This window comes from Sarcophilus harrisii, chromosome 2, assembly GCF_902635505.1.
Source record: "Sarcophilus harrisii chromosome 2, mSarHar1.11, whole genome shotgun sequence".
In the NCBI taxonomy this organism is placed as follows: Eukaryota; Metazoa; Chordata; class Mammalia; order Dasyuromorphia; family Dasyuridae; genus Sarcophilus; species Sarcophilus harrisii.
Window position 1 is genome coordinate 340,825,446 of NC_045427.1, and position 14,620 is coordinate 340,840,065.

The following is a 14,620-nucleotide window of genomic DNA, read 5'->3' on the forward strand; positions in this document are numbered from 1 at the left end:
TATATGATATATGATATATATATTAGATATATCTAATTCTTCCCTCTCAATAGCAAGATTATCTTTGATGTTATGTTATCATGTTACCATTTTATCTTCTTTTCATTTTTAGTTAAAAGTTAATGAACTATTCTTACCTAACATCCAGATCTAGTATTTTATAATATCTAATACAATATTCGATACATGCTCAATCAGTATCTGTTGATTTGATTTTGCTCATTTCTAAGAAGAATAACAATTTACAATGGAAGAAATAATACATGGGGAAGCTATTCCTCTCAGCTTCATGCCATCTCTAAATTCATAATTTGATTTTATCCAAGTCATTGATATGTTGATTGACAGAGGATCTACAGAGGGAAGAGCTAGTAGGCCAATTTGACAGCTGTGTAGAAAATGGACTAAAGAAGAGAAAGAATATATGCAGAGAAAACAATTAAACCACTGAAAAGTGATGAGGTTCTGAGTTGGTGTGATGGCTGTGGGAATGGAGAGAAAGGGAATGAAGAAATGTCATGGAAGTAGAATCTACAAGATTTTTCAACTAATGGGAAGGAAGAGTCAAGGATAGTTATAAGATTATAAACTTGGGAGGATAGAGTTGTTTGGAGGACAAGCAAGCCTAACTCAGAAGATAATTGGTTTTAGATATATTGAGATTGAGGTGCCTGTGAGGCAATAAAGCAGCAGAGATGTCCAAAAAGCAGCTGACAATGTAATACTGTAGTTTAAAAAAAGAGATTAATTTTATTAATATATTGGGAATCATCAAGGGAAAGAGAGAAAACAATACCTGGAGGATACCTCACACTCAGGAGAGAAAATGGATGATATAGCAAAGCTGACTAAAAAAGAGCAGGCAGGCAAAAGAGGAAACAAGATAAAGCAGTCACAGAAATAAAAGGAGGTATGTCCAGAAGGTAAAAGTGATTAACAATATTAAAAATATTAGAAAGGTCAAAAAACAAAAAAAAGATAGGAACTGAGAAAGATACCATGGACTTGGGAGTCAATGAATTTGAAAACTGACCTTGTCACTTTTGTGTGTGACTTCTAGGTCTCAATTTCCTGACCTATAATATGATTGGTTTGAACTGGATAATTTCCCTAAGGTCTCTAAATTCCCAAGTCTTCTGATTATTCTAGATCTACATTCAATTAATTTTGGAAAAGACAACCAGACTTAATACATTCTGACAGTAGCACAATGAATAAATAAATACATTAAAATTTTACTTCATTGATATTGGAACTTGTTCATCAATATAGATCATAGTGTTCTATAATTAGTTGATCAGAGTTGACTAAAGCTCAAAAAGTCAAGTGGCTTGTCCATGGATGCATAGTTAATAAGTATCAATGGCAGGAATAAGCTCAATCTTACCACTTTCATTTCTAGTAGTCTATTCACTGTCATACTTCTTTAATCAATTAAAAGCACCAAGAACCTTAAATATGAATTAAAATTTAGGAATACTATATAATATATGAGAGTAAAAAGGGCTAAGGGAAAGGGATTGGAGACAAAGGAAGCTATGAGAAATAAACACTAACTTGTGATTGAGGCTGAAGTTGGATTAGTGATCACTAAACCAAAAGGATTCTTGACTTGTTTCATCTCCTTTTTGGATACTCTTGTGTTGAATTCTATCTCTTCTGAATTTCTCAGGATTACTGGAACCTCCAAACCAAACCTAAAGAAAAATAAGGAAAATTAAAGTAAAAACAGTTTAAATTCTAAAAGGAGTCTTATGCTAAATTTTCAAAGTATTTTACAATACTTTTTATTAAATTCTGCATTTAACACTGCAGAAAACCAGCAATTTGCACTGTTAGACTACATATTCATGTGTTTAGGTGGATCTATTCTCTAATCAATGTGGGTATTTATTCCAAAAATGCAGATCACAATTAATATATGCTTACTCATTTTGTGTATTCTTGTCCATGTCCTTCTACAAGTTTACTACAGTGAGTCTATTTATCATTCTGGGGTACCTTCTCCCAAGAATACTTGTAGTCTGTTCATTATTTATGTCTCATTTTTGTCATATGATCACCGCCTCTCCTTTTTTCAATCTCATATTTCTTTTATGAAATTCTTTACATAGACTCCTTTGTAATTCCTTCTTTTTAACATGTTTTAGCTCACTCATGCTCAATATACAACTTTACAATATCTTTAGCTCTAATTCTTATGAGAATGTGGCATCTTATGACTCATGGCACATATCACATGGAAGTACCTTAGTATTTTTTTTAAAATAGTCCTTTAGTTCAGGGAGAAGCTTGAGAATCATTAAAAGAACCTAAAGGCAATATACCCTACATTTCTACGTTTATTCATCTTTAGACTTAACTCACTGTCTCTCTGCAGTATTCATTAAAAAAAAAATACTGCAAGATAAATAGTCTGTTTTTACTTACCATTTTTTTACTTTTACTTATTATGTTCTTAACTTTAGGCATTCATAATGTTGTTTTTGTAACAGACTCTTTAAATGATTATGATCTAACTGAAAAAGCTTTGCAAGGTTTCAGGGTTTGACACAATTGGATCAATGCCAACCACAAACCAAAGTTTTATGAGGATTTTACCATTCGTGGGAATTCCTTTTTCTTTTTACTTGGAACTTGCATTGGTAATGCTTCCATGATAGTGGTGAGCAAGCACATATCTTCCTAGATATTAATGGTAAGAGAATAGAAAATGGTTATCTGTGTTGTATCTTTCAAGGAATCTTGAACAATTTTTACCTGTATGTGGGAAATATTTTGTTAGAAAACAATCTTTTAAGGCAGTATTTTGCTCTACCAAGAAAGAAGATTTTCATAATCAAAAACCAGTTCTGTGGCATAGTGTATTCTTTATGATTGTCAGTTAATGATGTGATAGTATAGATTTGGACTAGTATGTAATATTGCTTGCTAAAGCTTTTTTTTTTCTTTCTAATGTTCTCATGTCAAGGATACCCTCAGTATATATGTATTGGAATCTTTACAAACTGTTAAGCCATTAGAGTTGATAGAGACAATAATTATCTAATTTAGCATGGTTCAATATGATTGATTTGATCTTAGAAGGAGATATTTTGGGCCAGAACTTGAAACAAGGTACTAAGTACAACTGATAGAAACGATGCTTGTGTTCACACCTTTAGAGAGCTCATAGAAGCAAGAAATATTTAAGTACTCATTGGAGTTCACATGTTTGGAAGATTTTCAGGGTTTAGAAAGAGATATCTGAATTCACACCTCCCTTGAAGCTATTAGGGCCAGAGAGCATGCTGGGAGATATCTCACAATCCTACTCTCGGAGAAGCAGCATAAATACAGCTCCAGTGAGCCACTCGAAAGAGTTACTTGGGAACATTCCCAGGGGTCAGAGAGGAGTACTCTGGGAGGAAGCCTACAAGCCTTCTCTCAAAGGCAAGAGAGAGGAGTACTCTGGGAGGAAGCCTACAAGCCTTCTCTCAAAGGCAAGAGAGAGATTCATTGCATCTTCCACCTTGGTGCTGGCTGGAGTCTGAAGGACAAACCTTTGGATTTGGAGACATTCGGAGGGAGCTCTTGGAACCAAGCAGAGAGATAGGCCTCTGAGCTAACTGGGCTATATTGAAGGACACAATAAAAGATCTGAACTTTTACCAGCTGGCTGCAATTTTGGAGTAATTATTTATTTCAACTGAGACTAAGGCTGCCTTCAGAAAACCTCCCCGAGAAACCTGGTCTCCCAGAGAGAACCATCTTATATTATTATTTTAAAGAACAAAAACACCAACATATATGTAAATTATTTTAATAAAAAATTTGTATATATGAAACATTACATAAAATTTTAAGTTATGTTTTCTCAGTAGCCCTTAGGGAAAGGGAGAGTTAGTGAAAGGACTTATATTTTCCCCATCTTTTTCATATTTTTTCTTTTAGATATTCTTGAGAATTAAACCACTATAAAGCCCTAATAATTGTGTCATCTCATGCACAGATTCTTCTATGCACACTTGGCCTAATGTACCTACTTTTATCACATTAGTTTTCTTCTTTATCATATATGCTTCCTCTAAAAGCACACCCAGAATTCTAATGTTAAAGTCCAAATGTAATAGCTCCATTATACCTTCAAAGAAATTGTTCTAAAAATTGCTGCTTAGGGAGGATTCTGGGAAGATGTAGAAGTAAGTCAGTAAATTTCCAGATTTTTCCCACAAACAGAACAAATTTGTGCTTCAGGGCAAACATAGACTGGTAAAAAAATTAAGGAGACTTGAAGGCAAAACAGGGCTCCTCCAGGAACAATCCAAAAAGATCCAAAGAAGGACTCCAGGCTAGGATTAACCCATGTGAAGTGCAAACACCTCTAGACTAGCTCCACAGAAACACTGAATGGGAAGCCCTGGGAATAGCTGGGTTTGGCTGAAGCCTCAGCAGGAATCATAGAAACTTTCACCTCCTGGGTTATATGTAGAGTCTAGGGTCAGAGTCCAGGAAGACAAAGGGAACCTTGGCTGATTAGAAATGGCAGGTCCAGCTAGGTTGAAGAGACAGGATTCTGGACACTTATCACCATACCAGTAAGTACAAAAGCAGTGGGGCAAGGATGTTGCTGGCTGGTGGCACTTGTAGGAGGGTGGAACTTTAGGTTTAGGGTTCCAGTCAGAGGAGAAAGTTCAAGTGAGGCTAGAAGCACTATACCCCTACTCCACCATTAGAGGTGCTTAAACTAATATTTATCACTTAAAAAAAAAAAAAGAACCAGCATATAAGAATTCAACCATAGAAACTTTCTATGGGAACAGGGAAAACCAGGGTTCATCTTTAGAGGAGGATAATGAAGTAAAAAAGTCTTTCTCTAACCCCAAAAGTAATGTTAAATGGCTGCCTGCCCAGAGAGAATTTATAGAAGAATTCAAAAAAGAATTTTAAAATCAAATGAGAGACATTGAGGAAAAACTAGCATTCATCCAAGAAAAATAAGATTATGAAAAAAAAAAAGTTATCTAATAGAAAAGGAGATAGTGTCTTAAAGATGAAAATAACTCACTGAAAGTTAGAATTGGGCAAGGGGAAGCCTGTCAAGCTATGACACCAAGAAATAACAAAACAATATAAAGAATGAAAAAATAGAATAGAATATGAAACATCTGATAAGAAAAACAAGAGATCTAGAAAACAGATTGAAAAAAGAAATTATAATAATAATTGGACTAAGTGAAAGCTGTAACCAAAAAGTAGTTCTTGACAAAATAATACAAAAAATAATTCAACAAAATTGTCCTGGACTGATAGAACAAATGGAGAAAACAGAAATATAAAAAAATGCGCTGATTACCACTTCAAAGAGCGTGTTTGTGAAAAAGATATAGGATTATTATTGAAAAATTTCAAACCCCTCAGATCAGAGAAAAATTTTTGCTAGAAACAAGAAAAGAACAATTCAAATATCCAGGAGCTATAATTAGAATTGTATAAGACTTATCAGTACCCACAGTAAAAAACTTCAGGTTCTGGAATCATGTCTACCAAAAATCAAAAGAAATAGGCTTGTGGCCAAAAATATTATATCCAGCAAAATTATCTATGATAATAAATAAGAAAAAAATGGACATTTAATGAACTTGCAGATTTTCAGGGCCTTCTATCAACCAAACTCTAAATAGAAAAGAGGAGCCAATATCAAAGATCAATTTCAAGGAACTCACCACAGATAAATTATTTATGTTTTTTACATGGAAATATTTACCACATATTTAAGACTGACATCAGTAATATGGCAACTCAAAAGAACTATTTATATGAATGAGGTGAAGAGGAAGAATAGAGACAGAAGTCTTAGAGGGGAAGGAGGGCTCATAGTTTTGAAAACCTATTCAAGTCGGGAATGAGTTAAATAGGCAACACTACATATATCATATGTATATGATACATATAGGGTATATGCACATATAGCACCCTTCAAAATTTATAAAGAACTAATGGGGGAGGGAAACAAAGGATGGGAGAAGAAGACAAGGGAGGGATCCATGGAGGTTAAGTAATAGCAAGACAAGTTAAGGAGCAGAATTAAAGTACATGAGTTAGTAGGGATAGGAAAGAGATATACACAAACCCTGCAACAGGGAGCAGGAGTGAATATAGATACATATTTCATATATATATATATATATATATATATATATATATATATATACATACATGTATGTCTATGGATGGATATCAATGTATGTGTGTATATGTATATGTATGGGTGTGTATGTGTACATGTGTGTATATATTTATTAAATATATGTGCTCAACCATAGCCTGCTTGGGGGGAGTAAGGGGGATGAAAGGGGAAAAAAACAATAAAGTAAAAAAAATAAAAGCACAGCACAGAACAAAAGAACAACCTACAAGGAAGCAAAGATGGACATCCATGAATAATATTTCTTTTACTATTATATATCCTTGAATTGGAAATTTATTGTTATATATTTTGAATCCTCCTTGATGTTCTGCTTGCCACATGACTGTTCTGTTTTGCTTTGTTTTCCCTTTCTCCCTTTCTTTTTTCTATTCTTTTTTTTTAAATAAAAGGAAAAAAAAACTGATGCTGTTCTTTTCCATCTTTTGTTTTTCTTTCTTCCAGTGTTATATTTAGCTGTCATCAATGATTTTTTTTAATTGGATCTCTCACAAAGCCTTCCTGAAAACTAGTTTTTCTATCCACTGTTTCATGTTATTATATGAGATAACTAAGACTGATTTCAAAATTATTGCTATAGATGTGAGTAGGATTCCAGAACTATCAGCCCTCCTCCTCCATCTAATTCCTGTGTCAGTTCCTGCTCTCACACCTTATTCATTTAAGGGATTCTGTCTATTAATTAAATTCTTTGTGTAATGGGCCAGAACTCTGAAACAAAGATTCTTACAAGGTGTTAAGTCAGTGGAATTGATAATACAATGGTTATCTAGTTTAGCATGGTGATTAATAGTTCTCTAGTTCAGTACATGTACTTAGTACTTAACATAGTTCTACAAGATTGACACCTATTCTACAAGATTCACAGTTATGATGATGTAATTATAATAAGCTGGGACAAACTCAGCCAGATTCATTCATTCTATCCACACCACCATGGTGGCAGGCCTGTCCTTCTTCATTTCTCCAATAAGATCAAGGCCTGTCTAAGCCAGAGACAGATTCAGAAGGGCTCGGGGACAGACTCGGAGAGGGCTTGGAGACAGAGCCAGAGAAGACAGTGGCTGGAAGCTGGAGCACAAGCCTTCGGGCTGAGATAGACTTCAAAACAGAGACCATCGTGGTGGTCCTCCTGCCTCCCCCACAGAAACCAAGACACCTTCTGGAGGACCTCAAGAAAGCTAGCCTAGGCCCCAGGCAAGGAAATTAGACTGTTAAAGAGATAATTAAGAATTTGGACTTTAACACCTGGCTATTCTCATGGTGATTATTCTGCTGAAATGAAGGCTGCCCTAGAGACCTTCATAAAACCAACCAGAACACTACATTTTGGCGATGACACGTGGGGCTAAGGACTTACATCTGTGACCCAGAAATTAGGGTGAGTACAAAAACAGACAAGAAGGAAATTTTGTGAAGAGCTTAACTAGTGTTTCAGCTGAAGTGGGACAAATGTTTAGAAAGGAGTCTTCACCACTGCAAGGAATATGTGTAGAGTGCATAGTTAGACTGATAAAAAAAACAAGTTTGATTATAACTTGGAAGCGGATCATTGAACTCTTCAAAACATTAAAATACATATCTCCTTGGTTCTCAAGGAAGAAGAACTGGATCCAGACAAATGGAAACTAGTGGGAAAGGAACTAATAGAACATTACAATGATAATGGTCCTAATTCAATTCCTAAAGAAACATTCTATACATACAACTTAATACATTTGGCTTTAGGAAATTACATAAGTTATAAATAAGGAAAAAGAAAAAAGTGCAGGAGGCAGAGGATACAAACTAGGTGAAAAGCATAAAGAATTATACAAGAATGGAATTAAGTACAAGGCTGATGAAATTAAAGAATGTGGTGCTTCACAACAGGAGCCATTAGGGCATTCCCCATCCCCTGATTTACTCCCCTCAATTAATCCTTCATGGGTGGAGAGAGAAGGGGGAGAGGAGCAGTGACACAATCAGCACCACCTATGAAGCAGCCTATGATACGATTACAAAAAGCACTAGTTAAAGCTAAAAAAAAAAAGGACAGGATATATCTGATTTAAAAATAAATGCATACTCTGTTATTCAAGAGTTTGACTCTTCAGGTCAACAAAGCAGAAGATACACTCCTTTTGATCTGGAAAAAAATCAAGGATTTGAAAAAGGGTTGCACTCTTTATGGGGCTACATCGTCTTATGTTAAGATGGTACTAGAGAATTTGGCTTATGAAATTTTAACCCTTAGTGATTGGAAATATATAGCAAGGACATGTTTAGAACCTGGACAAAACTTGTTGTGGATTTCAGAGCACAATGAAATAGGCAAATTGGAGTTAATATACAAATCACATTTGACCAACTAACAGGTAAAGGTCAGTATGCAGACACTTTAGCACAGATTAATTACTCTTTGATAGCATATGAACAAATTGCTGCTGCTATCAAAGCATGGGGCTTCCTCCCAGGACGAAAAGATGGAGGGGAAGCCTTCATGAAAACAGAGCAAGGCCTTAATGAACCCTTTACTGATTTTGTGGTACATCTTCAGACAACTGTCATACAAATGATTGGTGAAAATTCAGCAACAGGAATAATAAACAACTTGTTAGAGAAAATGCTAATGAGGATTGTTGAAGAATTATACTGGGACTACACAAAGATGCTCCTTTAGAGGAGATCTTAAGATGCTGTGCCACAGTGAGCACAAATGCCTTTTATACTCAGGGTTTATGTAGAACATGGGAAGACAAGGTCCCTCTTGGCAAGAGACTTCCAGAGACTCGTTGATGCTTTCAGTGTGGTAAAGTAGGGCATCTGAAAGCTCAATGTTGGCATAGAGATAGAGTGAGAAGACAGGTGAGAGAATAAGACCCAAAACCCTATATCCAAAATACAAGGGCTTCCACTGGGTCTCAGAATATAGATTGACCCGGGGAAATGAGAGGTGGGGCCCAGGTCCAAGACCTCAAAGAAAAAACATGTGGGGCCTGATAGCAGCCAAGGTTACACCCAGAGAGTCTTTAGAAGTTCAATACTCTAATATGATCAATCAGTCAAAAAGCAATCAGATGGGAGAAAGGGATTATAATTGGTAGAATACAGGATTTTTAACCCAACAAAAGAACAGTGTCCAGTGCAAGCAGCTCCAATATAATCTCCAGGTGATGTGGAGAAATTCTGAAAGTGGTGAATGGAAAGGACCAGATAGGTTAACTGCTTAGGAGAGAGGGTTTGCTTGTCTCTCTACACATGGAGAAGGAATCAGATGAGTGCCAACGAGCACCTTGAGAGAGACAGATAAAGAGAAAAAAATCTCGAAATAAAGGAGATCTAAGATAAGACTGTTGCAAAACTTCAAAACCAGCAAGAATTATTGGATTCCCTGAGACATAAGACTGATATAGGACTTCAAAATCTGCAGAAATCATTGGATTCCCTAACACAAGATGAAACTATTGCAGGACTTCAAAACTTGTAGGAATTCTTGGATTCCCTGACACATGTGAAGTAATGGACAATAGATTGGTTTTAGACTATTTCTAGGACTTATGGACATGTAAATTCCTCATGTTGATTCATTGTTTGTTACATCACTACTAGCCTGTGCTATATTGCTATGTGATTGAGTAATACTTCCCATGTTGATGGATTTATGTATATCTGACTCAAGTGAGACCCTTCAGAAACCCGCTAATCTGGTTTGATTCCCCATTTCCCTTTGGTGTTTTCATTTCCCTTCCTGCGATGTCAGGGAGGGTGTGATCACCTCCTTTTTTGGTGTTTTCATCCCCCTTTTTTGAGAAGTCAGGAGGGGTGTGATCACCTCCTTTTGGGGGTTCTCAACCTCCTTGAGAAGTCAAGGGAAGGTGTGACCATCTGTTATAAAACAAAAGAAAGGAGGAGATGTAGAGAGCCAGAACTCTGGAGAAGCATACTTGAACCAAGTTGACTCAGAGAACTTGATAAAACAATGGTTGGTTTACCTCCAGGTCTCTGGGGCAGGCTTCCTTTCAGCAGAATAATCACCCCCAGAATAGCCAGATGCTAAAGTCCACATTCTGTATTATCTTCATAATAGTCTAGTTTCCTTGCCTGGGGCCCGGGCTAGCTTTCTTGAGGTCCTCCAGAATGTGGCTTGATTTCTTTAGGGAAGTCAGGAGGACCACCACGATGGTCTCTGTCTGAAGTCTATCTCAGTCCCAGGGCTTGTGCTCCAGCCTACAGCCATTGTATTCTCTGGCTCTGTCTCCAAGCCTTCTCCAAGTCTGTCCCTGAGCTCTCTCCGAGTCTGTCCCTGAGCCCTCTCCAAGTCTGTCCCTGAGCTCTCTCCAAGTCTGTCCCTGAGCACTTCTGAGTCTGTCTCTGGTTCAGATAGACCTTGGTCTCAGTGGAGAAATGAAGGACAGGCCTGCCACCATGATGGTGTGGATGGAATGAATGAATCTGGCTGGCCAAGCTTGTGTATACTATTATAATTACATCATTATAACTGTGAATCTTGTAGAATAGGTGTTAATCTTATAGAACTATATTAAGTACTAAGTACATGTACTGAACTAGAGAACTATATTAATCACCATGCTAAACTAGATAACCATTGTATTATCAATTCCACTGACTTAATACCTTGTAAGAATCCTTGCCTCAGGGTTCTGGCCCATTACACTTTGCAAAATTCACACTGGAGACTTTGCCAGAAGAGGCCAGAATGATTCTTTGAAGAACAGCTCTCTTTCTACCCTCTGATCTGTTTGACTGGAAAACATTAAATTAAGCCCCTAAAATGGTTTTGGATTGACACAACCCACAAATATTTGGCGTACAACACAGTTTCAGAAGAAGATACTTTGGAAGAACTTCAGAACAGGTCTGTTTCAAACCAGTATGGGACATTCTGTTGAGCCCAGGGCAAGGAGGTGGAATAGAGTGCCAGAGCACTGCAGTGTCCAAGCACCAGGGAATTTTCTATGAGGCTCTTAAGCTACTCTGTCCTGGTTACAAGTGGCTGGTTAGCAGATTTGCTGTGAAACACTCCAAAACAAATACAAAAGGCAAATTGTAAGCCACTAAACCCTGAGATTATCCAGCTCCAGAAGTTAGAAACACTGGCCCCAGGGCAAACTTAAAGCTGTCACTCCTTTGCCTTAAGAGCAGACCTTAACCCTTAAAAAATGAGCAAAAAAGCAAAGAGAACTCTGATCATAAACAACTTTTATGGAAAGAGAGAATAGATCTCAAACCCTGAGGTTTCTAAAGGCCAATCAACTCCAGATGAAGCCCCAAAAGCTGGTACCCATTTCACAAAGTTTTCTTGGATCTTTCAAAAGGATCTTAAAAGGATCATAAAAGAGTTATGAAAACTCCTTAAAAATAGATTTGATGAAATGGGAAAAGCATATAATTCCTTATAAAACAGATATGTAAAAGATACCAATTCACTGAAAAACAGAATTTGTGAAATGGAAAAAAATGCAACAAAATTGTAGCTACCTTATTCTTAATTATCTAAATCAGAGGGAGCAGAAACTTAAATAACAAAGATTTGAACCAAGAAAATGTTGAACTTTCTTACATAACCAGTAACTGCACTTCCAGTGCCAAGACAGAAGAATGAGGTTTTAATAAACCCTTTGAATACCTCTCAAATCCTGCTCCAAACAACAAGAAAACTGTCTCAGAGTTGATCTAAGAGCAAGAAAGCAGCTTACCAACCCCAGAGAAAAGATTTCTCTCATTGAGGTAGAGGGAAAAGGGTTGAAAAGGAGCAGCGGCAGCAGCAGCATTGAGCCTCACAACAGGAGCTCCAAGACAACAGACCCTACTGCAAACCTGCAGCTACCTAGGCAAGTGAGCAGTTAGTTCAGGGCAGCAAGACTCCACCCCAGTAACCTCATTGTAGAGAAGCTCTGCCTTGGAGCTGGCCAACAGCAAAAAACTTGTCCTTGGGGTCTAACAGCAGAGAGTTTTTCAAGTAATCTTGCAGGATATGAAGTCACTATCTGACAGAAACTGCTGGAAAAATTGGAAATTAGTATGGCAGAAACTAGGCATTAACTTTTACTTAACATCATATACCAAGATAAGGTTGAATTGGGTTCATAATTTAAACATAAAGAGTGATATTATAATTATAAGGATAATTTATCTCTGAGATCTGTGGAGAAGAAATGAATTTGTGGCCAAAGAATTTGATTCATTATTGAATGCAAGATGGATAATTTTTATTATATTAAGTTAAAAAGTTTTTATACAAACAAAAACCACGTAGACAGGATTAGAAGGGAAACAATAAACTGGGGGAAAAATTACATTCAAGGGTTCTGATAAAAGCCTCATTTCTGAAATATATAGAGAATTTACTCAAATTTATAAGAATTCAAGCTATTGTCCATTTGATAAATGGTCAAAGGATATGAAAAGGCAATTTTCAGATGATAAAATTAAAACCATTTCTAGTCATATAAAAAGGTGCTCTAAATCACTATTGATCAGAGAAATGCAAATTAAGACAACTTTGAGGTACCACTATACATATCTCAGATTGGCTAAGATGACAGGAAAAGATAATCACAAATGTTGGAGGGGATGTGGGAAAACTGGGACACTAATACATTGTTGGTGGAGTTGTGAACTGACTCAATCATCCTGGACAGAAATTTGGAACTATGACCAAAGGACTATCAAATTGCACATACCCTTTGATCTATCAGTGTTTCTACTGAACTTGTATCTTAAAGAGATCACGAAGGAGGAAAAGGGATCCATATGTATGAAAATATTTGTGGCAACCCTTTTTGTGGTGGCAAGAAACTGGAAACTGAATGAATGCCCATCAATTGGAGAATGGCTAAATAAGTTATTGTATATGAATGTTATGGAATATTATTGTTCTGTAAGAAATGATCAGCAGGAATAAATTGTGGTATATGAATATTATGGAATATTACTGTTCTTAAGAAATGACCAACAGGATGATTTCAGAAAGGCCTGGAGAGACTTACACGAACTGATGCTGAGTGAAATGAGCAGGACCAGGAGATCATTATATACTTCAACAACAATACTATATGATGACCAGTTCTGATGGACCTGGCCATCCTCGGCAGCGAGATCAACCAAATCATTTCCAATGGAGCAGTAATGAACTGAACCAGCTACGCCCAGAGAAAGAACTCATGAATTCCCAATCCCTATATTTATGCCCACCTGCATTTTTGATTTCCTTCACAAGCTAATTGTACAATATTTCAGAGTCTGATTCTTTTTATACAGCAAAATAATGTTTTGGTCATGTATACTTATTGTGTATCTAATTTATATTTTAATGTATTTAACATCTACTGGTCATCCTGCCATCTAGGGGAGGGGTTGGGGGGGGTAAGAGGTGAAAAACTGGAACAAGAGGTTTGGCAATTGTTAACGCTGTAAAGTTACCCATGCATATAACCTGTAAATAAAAGGCTATTAAATAAAATTAAAAAAAAAAAAAAAAAAGAAAAGAAATGATCAGCAGGATGAATTCAGAGAAGCCTGGAGAGACTTATGTGAATTGATGCTAAGTGAAACAAACAGAACCAGGAGGATGTCATACACAGCAACAGCAAGATTATACGATGATCAATTCTGATGGACATGGTTCTTTTCAACATTGAGATAATTCAGGCCAGTTCCAATGGCCTTGTCATGAAGAAAGCCATCTGCACCCAGAGAGAGAGGACAGTGGAACTGATTGTGGAACAAAACCACTTTTTTGGTTGTTGTTTGCTTGCATTTTGTTTTCTTATTTTTTTTTTCCCTTTCTGATCTGATTTTTCTTGTGCAGCATGATATTTGTGGGAAAATGTATAGAAGAATTGTACATGTTTAACATATATTGGATCATCTGTCATCTAGGGAAGAGGGTGCAGAGAAGGAAGGGAAAAAATTAGAGCACCAGGTTTTGCAAGGGTGAATGCTGAAAACTGTCCATTTATATAGTTTGAAAATAAAAAGTTCTAATTAAAAAAAATAAAGTAACCCAACAGTAGGGCCCCATCCCTTGGGCAGATCAGCAATAAATTTATTCCTCTAGGGTCTGCTAACAGAGAGACCCTATTTCTATAGCCATTGAGCAGCAAGGCCCCATCTCTAGAACAGGCCAGTAGCTAAACCCCACAGGTAGAAGACACTAACAAGTAGGTCCCACCCCTTAGTACAATTCAGAAAGGAAGTCTATCCCCCAGAAAGCCCTGAAGTCCAATGAAAGGAAGCAGTAAGATCCAGAGCCCTACCACAAAAGTTGGGACTCCAGAGTCCAACTATCACATAAAAACTCCAAGTCACAAAAAAGGCAGAAAATGAACAAGAAAGAACAAAAAAATTAAAAAGAGATCAATTATAGAAAATCACTATGGAAGATCAAGACATAAACCTAGAAAAGTACAACAAAATGATTACATGTGG

The 14,620-nt window shown here is 36.6% G+C and overlaps 1 protein-coding gene across 4 annotated transcripts in view; it reads right to left on the bottom strand.

Annotated features, from left to right (window-relative positions):
* Nucleotides 1–14,620, bottom strand: part of CGRRF1 (cell growth regulator with ring finger domain 1) — a 58,906-nt gene that overhangs the window by 24,350 nt on the left and 19,936 nt on the right. For 2 of the 4 annotated variants that reach the window (XR_004232064.1, XM_012549124.3), the window contains exons 2-3: nt 2,602–2,685; nt 1,558–1,697 (exon numbers count right to left, since the gene is read on the bottom strand). Coding sequence is in view for 3 of the 4 variants with exons in the window: in XM_012549124.3 (XP_012404578.1) it covers nt 1,558–1,697; nt 2,602–2,685 (224 nt within the window). In the remaining variant the exon portion in view is untranslated. The remainder of the gene's footprint in view (nt 1–1,557; nt 1,698–2,601; nt 2,686–14,620) is intronic. The other 2 variants (XM_012549130.2, XM_003756387.4) reach the window with 1 other exon arrangement.